This window comes from Empidonax traillii, unplaced genomic scaffold (genome assembly GCF_003031625.1).
Source record: "Empidonax traillii isolate 1590-97213 ecotype Southwest subspecies unplaced genomic scaffold, ASM303162v1 scaffold94:size1391941, whole genome shotgun sequence".
Classification (NCBI taxonomy): domain Eukaryota; kingdom Metazoa; phylum Chordata; class Aves; order Passeriformes; family Tyrannidae; genus Empidonax; species Empidonax traillii.
Window position 1 is genome coordinate 1,027,315 of NW_020955287.1, and position 11,745 is coordinate 1,039,059.

The 11,745-nt window shown below is 36.2% G+C and overlaps 1 protein-coding gene across 3 annotated transcripts in view; it reads left to right on the plus strand.

Moving 5' to 3' along the window:
* Window positions 1–10,919, plus strand: part of MIB1 (mindbomb E3 ubiquitin protein ligase 1) — a 73,511-nt gene extending 62,592 nt beyond the window's left edge. For 2 of the 3 annotated variants that reach the window (XM_027881770.1, XM_027881768.1), the window contains exons 17-21: window positions 1,058–1,250; window positions 2,679–2,757; window positions 4,254–4,367; window positions 5,568–5,668; window positions 10,587–10,919. In XM_027881770.1, the coding sequence (XP_027737571.1) occupies window positions 1,058–1,250; window positions 2,679–2,757; window positions 4,254–4,367; window positions 5,568–5,668; window positions 10,587–10,727 (628 nt within the window). In that variant the 3' untranslated portion in view covers window positions 10,728–10,919. The remainder of the gene's footprint in view (window positions 1–1,057; window positions 1,251–2,678; window positions 2,758–4,253; window positions 4,368–5,567; window positions 5,669–10,586) is intronic. The other variant, XM_027881769.1, reaches the window with a different exon arrangement.
* The last annotated feature ends 826 nt before the right edge of the window (window positions 10,920–11,745 follow it).

Sequence of the window (11,745 nt, forward strand, 5' to 3'; positions counted from 1 at the left end):
TTATCCTAGTCTTACAGGACTTTCATGCATGTTAATATGGGAAGGAGGAGAATGGGAGGGTGACAATCTGCAGGTGGAGGCTGGTAGAGCTTCAGAAATAGCAGGGTGGGGGGAACTCACTGGAAGAATAATTAGGCATTGTAACAGGTTGGCCTAGGAAGTTGTGAGATCTCTGTTATACAAGTTTTAAAGGTTGAAATGGGTGAAGCCCAGTATAGCCTGGTATAAATTTAGTGCTGAAGATGCTTTGAGCAGGTGGCTTACTGAGTACCTGTCAACCTGAACAATTGCATGATTCTGTAAAAAGAGGATAAGGAAGTGGGTCTGATGTCTTTAGGAATTACAGTTTCAGTGAAATGTCATGTTACCAGGTGCATGCAGTATGAGATGATTCAGCTTGTCCTGGTTGTGTTCCCCCCATGATGTCTTAAATGATTCTCATCCTTAGTTCCTGTGTGGAAATCAAAAACGGTACTTTCAAAATGTCACAGAGAGGCTGTTTTTATTGATGTTGCCCTGGTAAGGAGTCAGGTGCTTATAATCTTTCAGAGCCTTTCTGCCTGTGTCCACCTCTCTCGGCCTCATCCCTTGGCTGTTCCCTCTGCTCCAGCTTTTACGGGCTGGTCAGGGCCGTGGGAGCGACGCCCCCTGCTGGGGGATCAGTAGCACAGCGCTCCGGCCCGAACGCGCTGACCGAGCCTCCCGCTCTGTCTGCTGGGCATTGCAAACGTGTCCAGGGGGAAGGTGTTCCCCTCTGCGGTTCTGAATCTGCAGGGCATGTCTCTATCAGTGAAGTAAACTCTTAGGATGAGAGGGAAGGGGTGTTTTTACAGCTTTCTACATACATTCTCATGACACACTGTTCTGACTCGTGTGTCCAGTGTCTCTACAATGTCTTATCTGAGTGTGTGACCTTGCACTCTGGTGTCAATTTTTCATTTGGGAAAAGGCAGTTCAGACTGCTTTATGATGATACAGCCAATTGATGTGCATTTTAAATTAAGAATAATTTTTTTTTTTTAGTTCTTAAAAGTTTGACTGCAAGTTTTCTTTGTAGTGGTCAGGTTGGTTCCCGAAGTCCGTCTATGATCAACAATGATTCTGAAACTTTAGAAGAATGTATGGTGTGTTCAGACATGAAGAGGGATACTCTATTTGGCCCATGTGGACACATTGCCACTTGTTCTCTGTGCTCACCACGTGTGAAAAAATGCCTCATCTGTAAAGAACAAGTTCAGTCTAGGACAAAGGTAAAAACCTCCAAAGTTCATCGGTTCTCTCTCTTTTTTAATGGAAAAGAAAAAAATAAAGAGGTCCAGGAAATACATAATTTATTTTGTGTGGTAGTTTGCCTTACACGTGTCTTACTGGATGGAGTTATTTTGCATTGTAATGATATCTTGTTCAAACACTGTAGATTGCTCTTCTGTGTTTGCCTGAATCTCTCCCTGCCTTGCAATGCTTTTATGTTCAGGTCTTCAGAGTTCCTAATACAGTCACCTGAGGATACTTTATTGAAATAGATTATTTCCCTACTCCACAGTGTTTTTTTCTTCATGTTAGGATAAATTGCTGCTTTTTCTGAAGTATAATTTCCCTCAGTAATACGTAATTCTTCTGAGTTCTTTTATTCCTTAGGGCTACTTAAAAGATCATTTGCCTGTAAACTGAGTTAATTAATATGTGCTTGGTTTTGAAGTTAATAATTACTTTCAGCTTTCAGCTTTTCTTTCTTTGGAATCATAAGTTTCATTATGCTGTCTTTTTTCTTCAGAGTATCAACTAGTTGTACCCTATTTTGGAGACCCAGTCTCAGTAGTTTTTTTGAAAACCCAATGCTATTTTTAAAATTTTTTCCAAACATTTGACTAGTCTGCTGCTGTACTATGTTGGGGGTTTTCTTCTCTACTTCAGAGTAAATACAAGAGTTGTAAATATAATATAAATATAACATAGAGAAACCCTAACCCAGAATATAAAAGTAACTTAGAAGTGAATTTCATAGGATTGTATAATGGTTTGGGTTGGAAGGGACCTTTCAAGTTAGTCATCTAACTAATATCTAACACCCTGCAATGAGCAGAGACATCTTCAACTAGATCAGGTTTCTCAGAGCCCCATCCAACCTGACCCTGAATGTTTCTAGGGACAGGGCAATCTACCACCTCTCTGGACAATCTGTTCCATTCTTTCACCACCCTCATTATAAAATATTTCTTTCTTATATCTATTCCAAATCAACTCTCTCTTAGTTTAAAACTTTTACCTGTTGTCCTACTACTAGTTGTCCTGCTAAAAAGTTTGTCCCTGTCTTGCTTATAAGCCCCCTTTAAGTAAATGTCTCCCCAGAGACCTCTCTTCTCCGGGCTGAATAACCCCAATTTAAGCATATATGATGGAATAAAGAAGAGAAGATAAAGAAATGTATACTGTCCTAACTGCTTCTCTGTGCCTATCAGTGTACTGAATGTGTAATAATTGCTAGAAAAGATATCTTAGAAGTTAGTGTGATAACTTGTTATAGTTAGATTCTGAGGTTATTTTACAAAACCCACTAGACAAAGCTTCTTCAAGTCCTCATGCCTTGCAAATTAATGTAGAGAACAGGAGATAAACTTTTCTCATATGTAGAGAACAGGAGATAAACTTTTCTCATATGTGTTTGTTGTTCTTTACAGATTGAAGAATGTGTAGTATGTTCAGACAAAAAGGCAGCGGTGCTTTTCCAGCCTTGTGGTCATATGTGTGCCTGTGAGAGTAAGTAACGTGACAGAAGCCCTTTCTGAAGTAATCATGAAACAGAATGTTTTTAATAGTATTGCTAAAAGGTCATCAGTCATCTGATTTCATGTCCAATTTCCTTGATAGCCTGGTGTGATGGTCAGAATTTTGACATTAGTTGGCATGCTGGTAATAATTGGAGGGACAAAGTAGAGATTTTCAAAAGTTGAGGAAGCAAATGCTCTTCCAACAGAGTTATTTATTACAAAAGCCTACTGTATATCATTAAAACTTCTGGAGTGATTCGAATTAATTTTGTTGCTTTTTTGCAGCTTTTTTGGGCATTCAGATGTGCAAATGGTGTTTTAAAAGAATACTTTAAATATTTTTGGAGTATTTAGCATTTAGTACGCTTCATTACTAATCTATAGATTTGCACAAGGGCTGTATTTTTCTCTAAAAAACACATCATAAATCTTTGCAGAAAGCGCCAGTTGTGTTTCACTTTATCCTGTGTAGGAAAAAAATACCTAGGAGATTGCCAGAAATTTTCTGGTTTTGAGAATATGTGGATGAGAATGCAGCCATCACCTTGTCTCCAGGCATTTCAGGCCTTTGTTGAAGAGTGATTTGCCTGGAGAAGAGCAGTCCTTATTAATGAGGACCTACACAGGAGGGAGGGTAATCATTCCCATGAGTAACTGCTTGCTTGGTCTTGCTAAAGAAGGCTGGTTTCTTCCTCTGTTCTGGCTGAGGCAGCTGACATGGAATCACAGATTATAGTTATCCTGATCTGGCCTCTTTCACTGTCTGCAGTTGAAAGATGATGAGAAAAGTGTTTTTGATTTGTTTCCCGGGAAAGAGGACAACAAAAAGATTGATTGCTGTGGTGAAGGATTTCAGCAGTGCAATGCACATTACCAAGTCTAAGCTGTAACAGGGACAGCAAAAGGCTTAACAAATGCAGATGATTTCGTTTCAGCTTTTTTTCTGGACATCTTGTTCAAACAGGATAATAGAGAGTCTCCAAATTTATGTAGTTTATAAGACCCATTCTATTAATTCATAGTAACCTTTCAGCATTTATGAGACACAATAATTTGCCTTTTCTAGAAGAATTGCAGCCTCCTTTGTAGGATTATATCAAAAGGTGTAGGTTTATTCTCAGAGGTAAGGAGCAGCGCTTCTTTGCTGCTGGACCATTAGGGCAGTTAAGTGAGATTCTTTGCTCTAAAGGAAAAGGCGAGTAGTGAGTCATTCCTGGAAATTCTGATCTCAAATGTGTGTAATTTTACTTTTTAACTTAGTTCTAGTGGAATAGACATCCATTTGGAGAAAGAGGAAACTGTTCACTTGTTCACTTGTTTATTTGTGTGATTTGCAGAAAGCTTGTACAGAAAAGCGGTTGTTTGTATTATAAGCATCTGTTCAATCACTGCTGTATAGTTACTGTGATTAGACAAGCTCATGTACAGAAAAGAAGAAAAATTAGTAGCAGGATTCAGAGTTGATTTCTTTCTCTGTCCCACCAGATTGTGCAAGCTTGATGAAGAAGTGTGTACAGTGTCGGGCAGTGGTTGAGCGAAGAGTGCCTTTCATAATGTGCTGCGGAGGGAAAGGTACAGAAGATACCACTGATGATATTTGTGAGTGACTCCAAAGCCCATACTCTTTCACGTTCCTCCACCGACTTCTTATTCTCATTCTTCTAAATTACCTAAATACTATCTTTCCTTTCTAAAGAAAAGTTCAATAAAAACAGTGTTAACCCAGATATCCATTTGCTGTTTACACTACTTTCTACCGTGGCAGCAGCAGATGTGATAATAACACTGGTCATTATACTGGAGCATTGCTTCCAGCATTCAGAGTAAAGATGAGAGTGTGTGACAATGTAGTCACTTAGTAATGTTCAATGAATCAAAAGCTGAAGATTGTCTGCAGTTGTGCAAATGAGCAAATAAATGTGGGGTTTTTTTGTTTTGTTTTTGTTTTTGTTTTTGTTTTTTTGTTTTGTTTTGTGTTTTTTTGTTTGTTTGGTTTTTTGTTTGTTTTGTTTGTTTGTTTTTGTTTTGTTTTTACTTCTGGGACTCTGAAGGCATGTCATATATTTTGCATCTAGGTACAAGCAACTTTCCTGACAGAATGAACAGTTTTACATCTCCTGCTTTGACTTCTTTGAATAATTTCTGTGGATTATGTGCATTTACTCTGTGTGTGTGTGATATGCAGTATTTCAGTTGAATTTGTGGGAATTGGAATATTACTTTGTTCTTGTCATAATGTTCTGAAATAGATAAATGTAAGGATAATCAGTGAAGTCATGTTTTCAATATGCTGGGAATTTAAAATACTTTACAGTTTTTCTGTTTGTTATAGTAACATTGCTTCCCAGGTCAATCAGATATAAGAATATTAATCAGAGCTTGTTCAAAGTCTGAACAAACTGCTTCCAAGACATTTGTGCAGTTTTGAACACCAGACAGAATCATCTGTGTAGATAAGTCTTTTCAGTGTGAAAGGATTTGGCTTTTTTTTTTTTAAGCATGTACCCCCAAAAATTTACTTCAGGAACTACTGGCAAATAAGAACTCTGAGAACATTAAGGGACTACAAGTATCATTATTGTGGAAATACTTGTCAAAGAAGTGTTGCCACGAATTCAAAGAAATTCTTTATTAATTGGGCTGCACTGATGATGTAGTGAATTCAATCAGATTACCAAAGATGTTTGACTAACATTATTTCAGATAATTGACAAATTGTAGTTATGACACTGGAAATAATTATTGCCATTTCATTGGATTGCTGCATAATCATGTATCTCTATTTTCTTTACATTACAGCAAGTGGAAACATTCCAGTTTTGCAGAAAGACAAAGACAACACTAATGTCAATGCAGATGTACAGAAGCTGCAGCAACAGTTACAAGACATCAAGGAACAGGTAAAAGCGCTGAATGAAAATTTTATAGGCCACTAAACTAATTGGAAAAACCAGTGCATCCTCTGTTATTTAAAGCAAGATGATGTGTTGAAGTGCATCAACTCTTAAATTTTAGCTAAATGACCAATATTTTTTTGTATGATGTGGCTTGTATGTCCTCTGTGTACAGGGTTAAAAACAAAAAAATCAAGTGGCCAGATTTGATAATCCATCTGTTAGAACATCTGTGTTGGTGTGACTGAAAAAGGGTGCTCTGCCCAGTCAATGTATTCTCTGCCTGTTTAGCTGACCTGAGTGTGTAGGTACAGCAGAAGCTGTTTTCACAGAATGGTGGTAAAAGTAGATTTTCTTCACTATTCTATATCTACCTGAATCTTTACTTGTTTGTTCATTAGCTGCCTTTGAACAACATCTGGGCTGTTACCTGCCATATGAAGGGTATAGTTCACATATTCTTCAAAAGATTGTGTGGTTACAAAGTTAAAACTTTGAAAGTAGTATACAAATAACTTGAATATTTGTAATCTAAATGTTACAGTTTGTCATCTGTAATTATGTATAGTGTTTGCAGGAGGAAATTTAAACAGATTAACTACAGATTGTATTGATTATTCATTGGCTAAGTTGCATGAAATTCAGAAACTTAATTAAAGAAAAAATAATTTTTCAGTTACCTATTTAAATTTGTTATGTCTCTTAGTCTAGTTCCATTGAAATGCTAAAGTAGTTGTCTACACGCAGAACTTTGTTGTGTTAAATTACTGAATTGTTTCGTTGCTTTTCCATCTGAAGGAAAGCTTGACTTTTAGATTTTTCGGTAGTAATGGACCTAGAGTATCTGATTATTGTATGAACTTACTCTCTTAGAACCCTAATAATGTGATTTTGGCTTCCCTATGTATAACAAAATTGGAAGAAACTTTTCATGGATACAGGAAAACAGAGGTGTTCTAACTTGCCCTTTCCTCTTGTAGACTTACAGCAGTCACTCATACTTCAGTGATTGTAACATCACATCTAGGCCTGGTAGTTGTGGCTTTCAGCTGTTCATGCATGTGAAAGCTCAGGCTATAGTGTTTAGATTGCCAGTTTTACGGCTCATGTCTCTAAATGCCTTAAATTTGGGAGCTGATATGTTCAGTGGAATGTCTGTGAAGAGCTGCTCCTGTCATGTGGTGACTGGGCCAGCACCCCAGTAATAGAAATTCAAAACAGATTCTTGTGTAGTTCTTGTCTGTAAAAGAACATGCAGATGGAAAATTGTCATTTGAAAAATGCATGTCTGTCTTAACAGTAACATCTGGGATTTCTGGATATCTCTGACGTCTTATATCTAGTCTTTAGCTTCTGCTTTACTTTTTAGCATTAAATGGAAAGAATAAGGTTACTGCTTTGGCATTTGAAGTGATGTATGTAAAAGATGCAGATGAATGCATAAATGCAGGCAATCTATTTTCTTCAGATGTATTTTTTTTCTGGTTACTTTAGGAGCTTATGAAAGGTTTCTCTTTGGGTATGCTAATACTCTTATGTGTAGGCACATGAAAAGAAAACTATATTACAGTTTTTCTTCTTGATCAGAGGAGATCTCAGGTTTTTATCAGTTTTCCTTAGGTGTTCTTTTATTCTATACAGTTTTGTCTTGCCTTTGGGATTTGCTAGCCAGGAGTCAGAATTGTTCAATGCCTCTGACTAGAAAGAAGTGGTTCTGGTCATTCTTGTGTGCATCTTGGCTTGAGACTCTTTCGTATTTTCCTTAGTGTCTTTTCTGCTTAGTTTTGTGATGGGGCAAGTTGAATATCATACTTGTCAGTAGCAAACTGGATTTGATAAAAATTCATCATGTCATTTTTTTGATATTTGTGCTTGAAGTGATGCACAGCAGTCCACTATAGTTGTGTTTTCTTTTGATTTATGCTGTAACAATTGTTAAATTGATATTTTTCTACTTAAAATTAATTTGTTCTCTTTCAGCAGGTATAATCCTTTGTTTCAACTCATACCTTCAATGATAATCTAATATGTTAGTGCAGCAAGCTTTTAAAACCATTTCTGGTGGCAAGCAGAAGTGATGCTGATGTCAACAGAATCTCCCACATCTGATGACCACACCATTCTTCAGGGATTCCCTGAATGTGAACCCTTTTGACTGTAATTGCAAAACCTTCACTCCATTTCATACATGATCATCATCATCATCTGTCTAATATCTTATGTATGTTCCTTCACCATACTTACATCACTTTCTTCCTCCTTAAAAATAAAATTTATTTTGTCACTGTGCACCTGTATATTGTTGGGAAAACTGTTTTTAGTAAGGAGGAATTGATATTTCAAGCAGTTTAAAACACCTTGTTAGTGGTAATATTTTTTGAATTGCAAATGCAACTGAGGTGGCTATGAGCACTTTTTCAGAGTACTTACCCAAAGAAGTAGTTCTCATAGAGAAACAGGCATAATGGCTTTTTATAGCCCTTTTTCTTTCTTTTTCTTCAAAAGATGGGAGTCAAATCTTTCATGCAGAGGCTTTTCTAACAAACAGTAGTACAATAGAAACAGATACTGCTTATTCTGTAGAAGTACTTATAAACTGCTAGTTAAGTAAGAAATTCTCCTTGGAAGCTGGAAAGCTCAGTTATCTGGGCTTCTACCCCACTGGGAAACTGCTGAGCTAGTCGAGAAAACCCTGTGTAGCAAACAGGAAGATTGGTTGTCCTGCCAGCTATGTTCTCCTACTGTGTGAAAGTAACTTAAAATTTAATTTAGTATCATGTTGAGAAATTAAACAGCTAATGTATTTTATATTCTCTGCTTTAATACTAAGCAGTAAAAATCAGACATTTTGCTAACGCTGCATGTAATTGCAGAAAATGTCTATAAGATGAACATGTTAGGAGTTCTGTGCTTCACTGATTGAAACAGTTAAAGTAATGGTGTTTAAACAGATTTAAATTTTTTATTATTTCTGAGTTCCTTGATAAATGTTTTCATTTTTAAATACTGATGTGGCATTTGGAGAGAAACAGATCCTTTTAACTTCAGTAATTATATTTAGGGACAAAGGCAAACAACTAGCTAAACCATAGAATAAAGGCTACAAGTTGGTTTTTTTCCCCCAAAAGATAAGATTAGTGTTTGCTTTGTCAGTCCTTTGTCAAAGGACATCATACCAATACTGTCAGGTTATAGACACTTGTCACAGGACAGCTCTGTGTTCATTGCTTTGGAAATAGCTGTTCCACTGATATTTGAAGTCTGTGAGTTCCTGAAGGAAGAATACTCTTAATTGTCCTCTTGGGATGTGAAGCCGGTGACTTAGTGTGGAAGGAAAAATGAGTGGGACTGATTGACAGATGCTCAGTCTTGGGCAAATTTTTTTGTTTAAGAGTGTTTTGTTATAGTACTGTGGAAATCTGGCAAAGCTGGAGCACACCCCCCTTCAGGATTTTTTTAAACATAAATTGGCATAAGGTTCTATACTCCTGCTACTCCATTTTACTGGTCTCCTGAAGATTAAAATAGGTATTTGTCCAGATTCTTGTATAAGCAGAGTGATGGTGATTTGGGGTTTTTTTTGGTCTTCACTTAAACTATCTACCCTAGGAAGTAATAAAGTCTGGAAGTGGCATTTAGTGCCGTGGTTTAGTTGACAAGGTGGTGATAGGTCTTAGGTTGAACTTCATGATCTCAGAGGTCTTTTCCAACTTAGCTGATTCTGTGATTCTCTGAATACCTCTTAATTCCACAGAAAGTGTGCTTTAAGGTTATACTGAATAAGGTTCCTGCTACGGATTTCTCTCTTCAGATGAACAAATTGAAGTAAACACCCAATGATGGGTATGTAAACAAGTCACAGGTGCAAGATGGTGATAAAATGAATTTGTATTTGAAATATGAACCCTCTCAGTATTTCATATTATGTACAAGATCAACATTTGTAATTGTTAGATATGTATAGTGTGTCTCAGATCTGAGGACATCTTAGATTTGACTTGATGGACTATAGAATGGTCTTAACAATTATCATCTGTTGTAACATCTATTTATTTACTAACCTTTGATCAACTGTTATAAATGAAATCCTAATATGGCTGCAATATGTTTATGGTGAAGGAACATGCCTTACCAAAATTTCTGCATATGACAAAAGGTGAAGGACACTGTTCCTTAATGGCTTGGTACAAAATGAATTTTGCTGTTGAAGAACTTTTAGAGACCTTTTTTGGGCATTGGCTGTCACTTTAACATTCAGCAATTAAAACTGATTTTAAAAGTTTGCTGTGCTACTGTTATGAGTGAAGGTCACGTATTTATTAAACTGTTCTTCATTTGAAACTTGAGGTGTTCTTTTGGTTGAAAATCTAGATAACTTCCATGAACAAAGTATTTAATCTTTATATATATTATTGATTATGCAGCATTTTTATTACTTCTGCATGTGTTCAGTGCTTGGTGTTTAAAGGTAAGTATATGAATGGCTGGATAATCTGAGAAGAAATTTGTAAATCATTACCCAAGCATTGCATATGTAAAACTGTTTGTGGTGTTTGCTGCCTGGAAGATTACATGCCATACAGGAGACTGTTTCTGAAGGATACTCAAGTTTGCAACATTAAGATAATGATATTGAAGATTTGATGTCAGCCTTCTACTGGATTGTCTTATTTAAAAGGATCGTATTTGGAAAAAAAGCTACATAGTTGTTTGTGTAGGAAAAACCCACATATTTTAAATCAATATCAATTAAAAATGGGATTAAAAAAAGCCCAAACCGATTTAGATTAGTGGCTGGGTTATGCTGTGGCAGTTATCTTTTATGCTTAAGATGATGTGTTTGTTGTTATATGTTGTTATATGAAAATTTCGATACTGTATAACTGCTGCCACTGACTATGGAATCTGTCAAAATCTTTTACAGACTATGTGTCCTGTCTGTTTGGACCGTCTGAAGAATATGATCTTTCTGTGTGGCCATGGAACGTGTCAACTTTGTGGAGACCGAATGAGCGAATGCCCTATATGCCGCAAGGCTATTGAACGAAGGATTCTTTTGTATTAGATAGTGGAACCAGTGTCTTTTATGAGGTGGTGAATTATTAAGGTCACTTTGATGGTTTAAATCTCTGTAAGTTTAAAAGGCAGTAAAGGGTTCTAATGAAAACATTTCTAATACTGTAGCACAGGTTCATTACATGGTAATTGTTTAAAGACTGTGAACACACCAAATAAAAGAACAGTATTTGAACAGTCAGCTTTTAGCTTTACTCTTCTAAAACATCTAAGCCTGAAGCTAATTTAAAGCAGTAGTTTTTTCATTTTTTGTGTGTCTTCTTCCCCTTAAAGTTTAAAGGGACATTCTTGTTTTGGTTTTGTTCATGTGTACCATATACGTATCAGATGTCAAGTGATGTAAGGGATTTTTTTTTTTTTATATTGTCAGTAACTACCAAACATAAATATTTAGGATTTTTTTTTGCTTTACGTTTTTCTGGAGAATGTTGACACATTTCCTGTGATAGTTCTGATTCACAATAATTTCCATCTTGAAATATCATCATCATCATCATGGCTGGGCTTCGCGAATGAAGATTTGAGAAAGGCTCTACCCATGCTTGCTACAAGCGCGCTGAAATATACAATCATGAAAAATCAATACAAATTATATACACACTAGTAATAAATATACCATTCCATAAGATGAGGCTTCAGAATACAATTCTAAGGTAATTCTAACTTTATCATGCCCTTTGTTGCTGAAGATGGGCTGGGAAGGAAACAGTAACAAGAAAAATCTGTTTTAGAAACACTATGTTCCCAAAACTGCAGTTTAGTCTAACAAATTTGAGCTAGCTAACTGAAACAATGAACATTGTAATTCTGCTAGTCACATGACTTTGTACAGAATTTCTTTTAACCTGACTGGAAAGGAAAATGTTTGAGCAGTTGGTAGTTATCCATTTCAGATGAGTGAATTTGATCAGTTGTAGAGGAACATACATGTGGAGACTTTTAAAAATTGTGGGTATATAAATATGGAAAAAATAGAGTTTTTGCAACATTTCCTCTCTTTTTAAGTG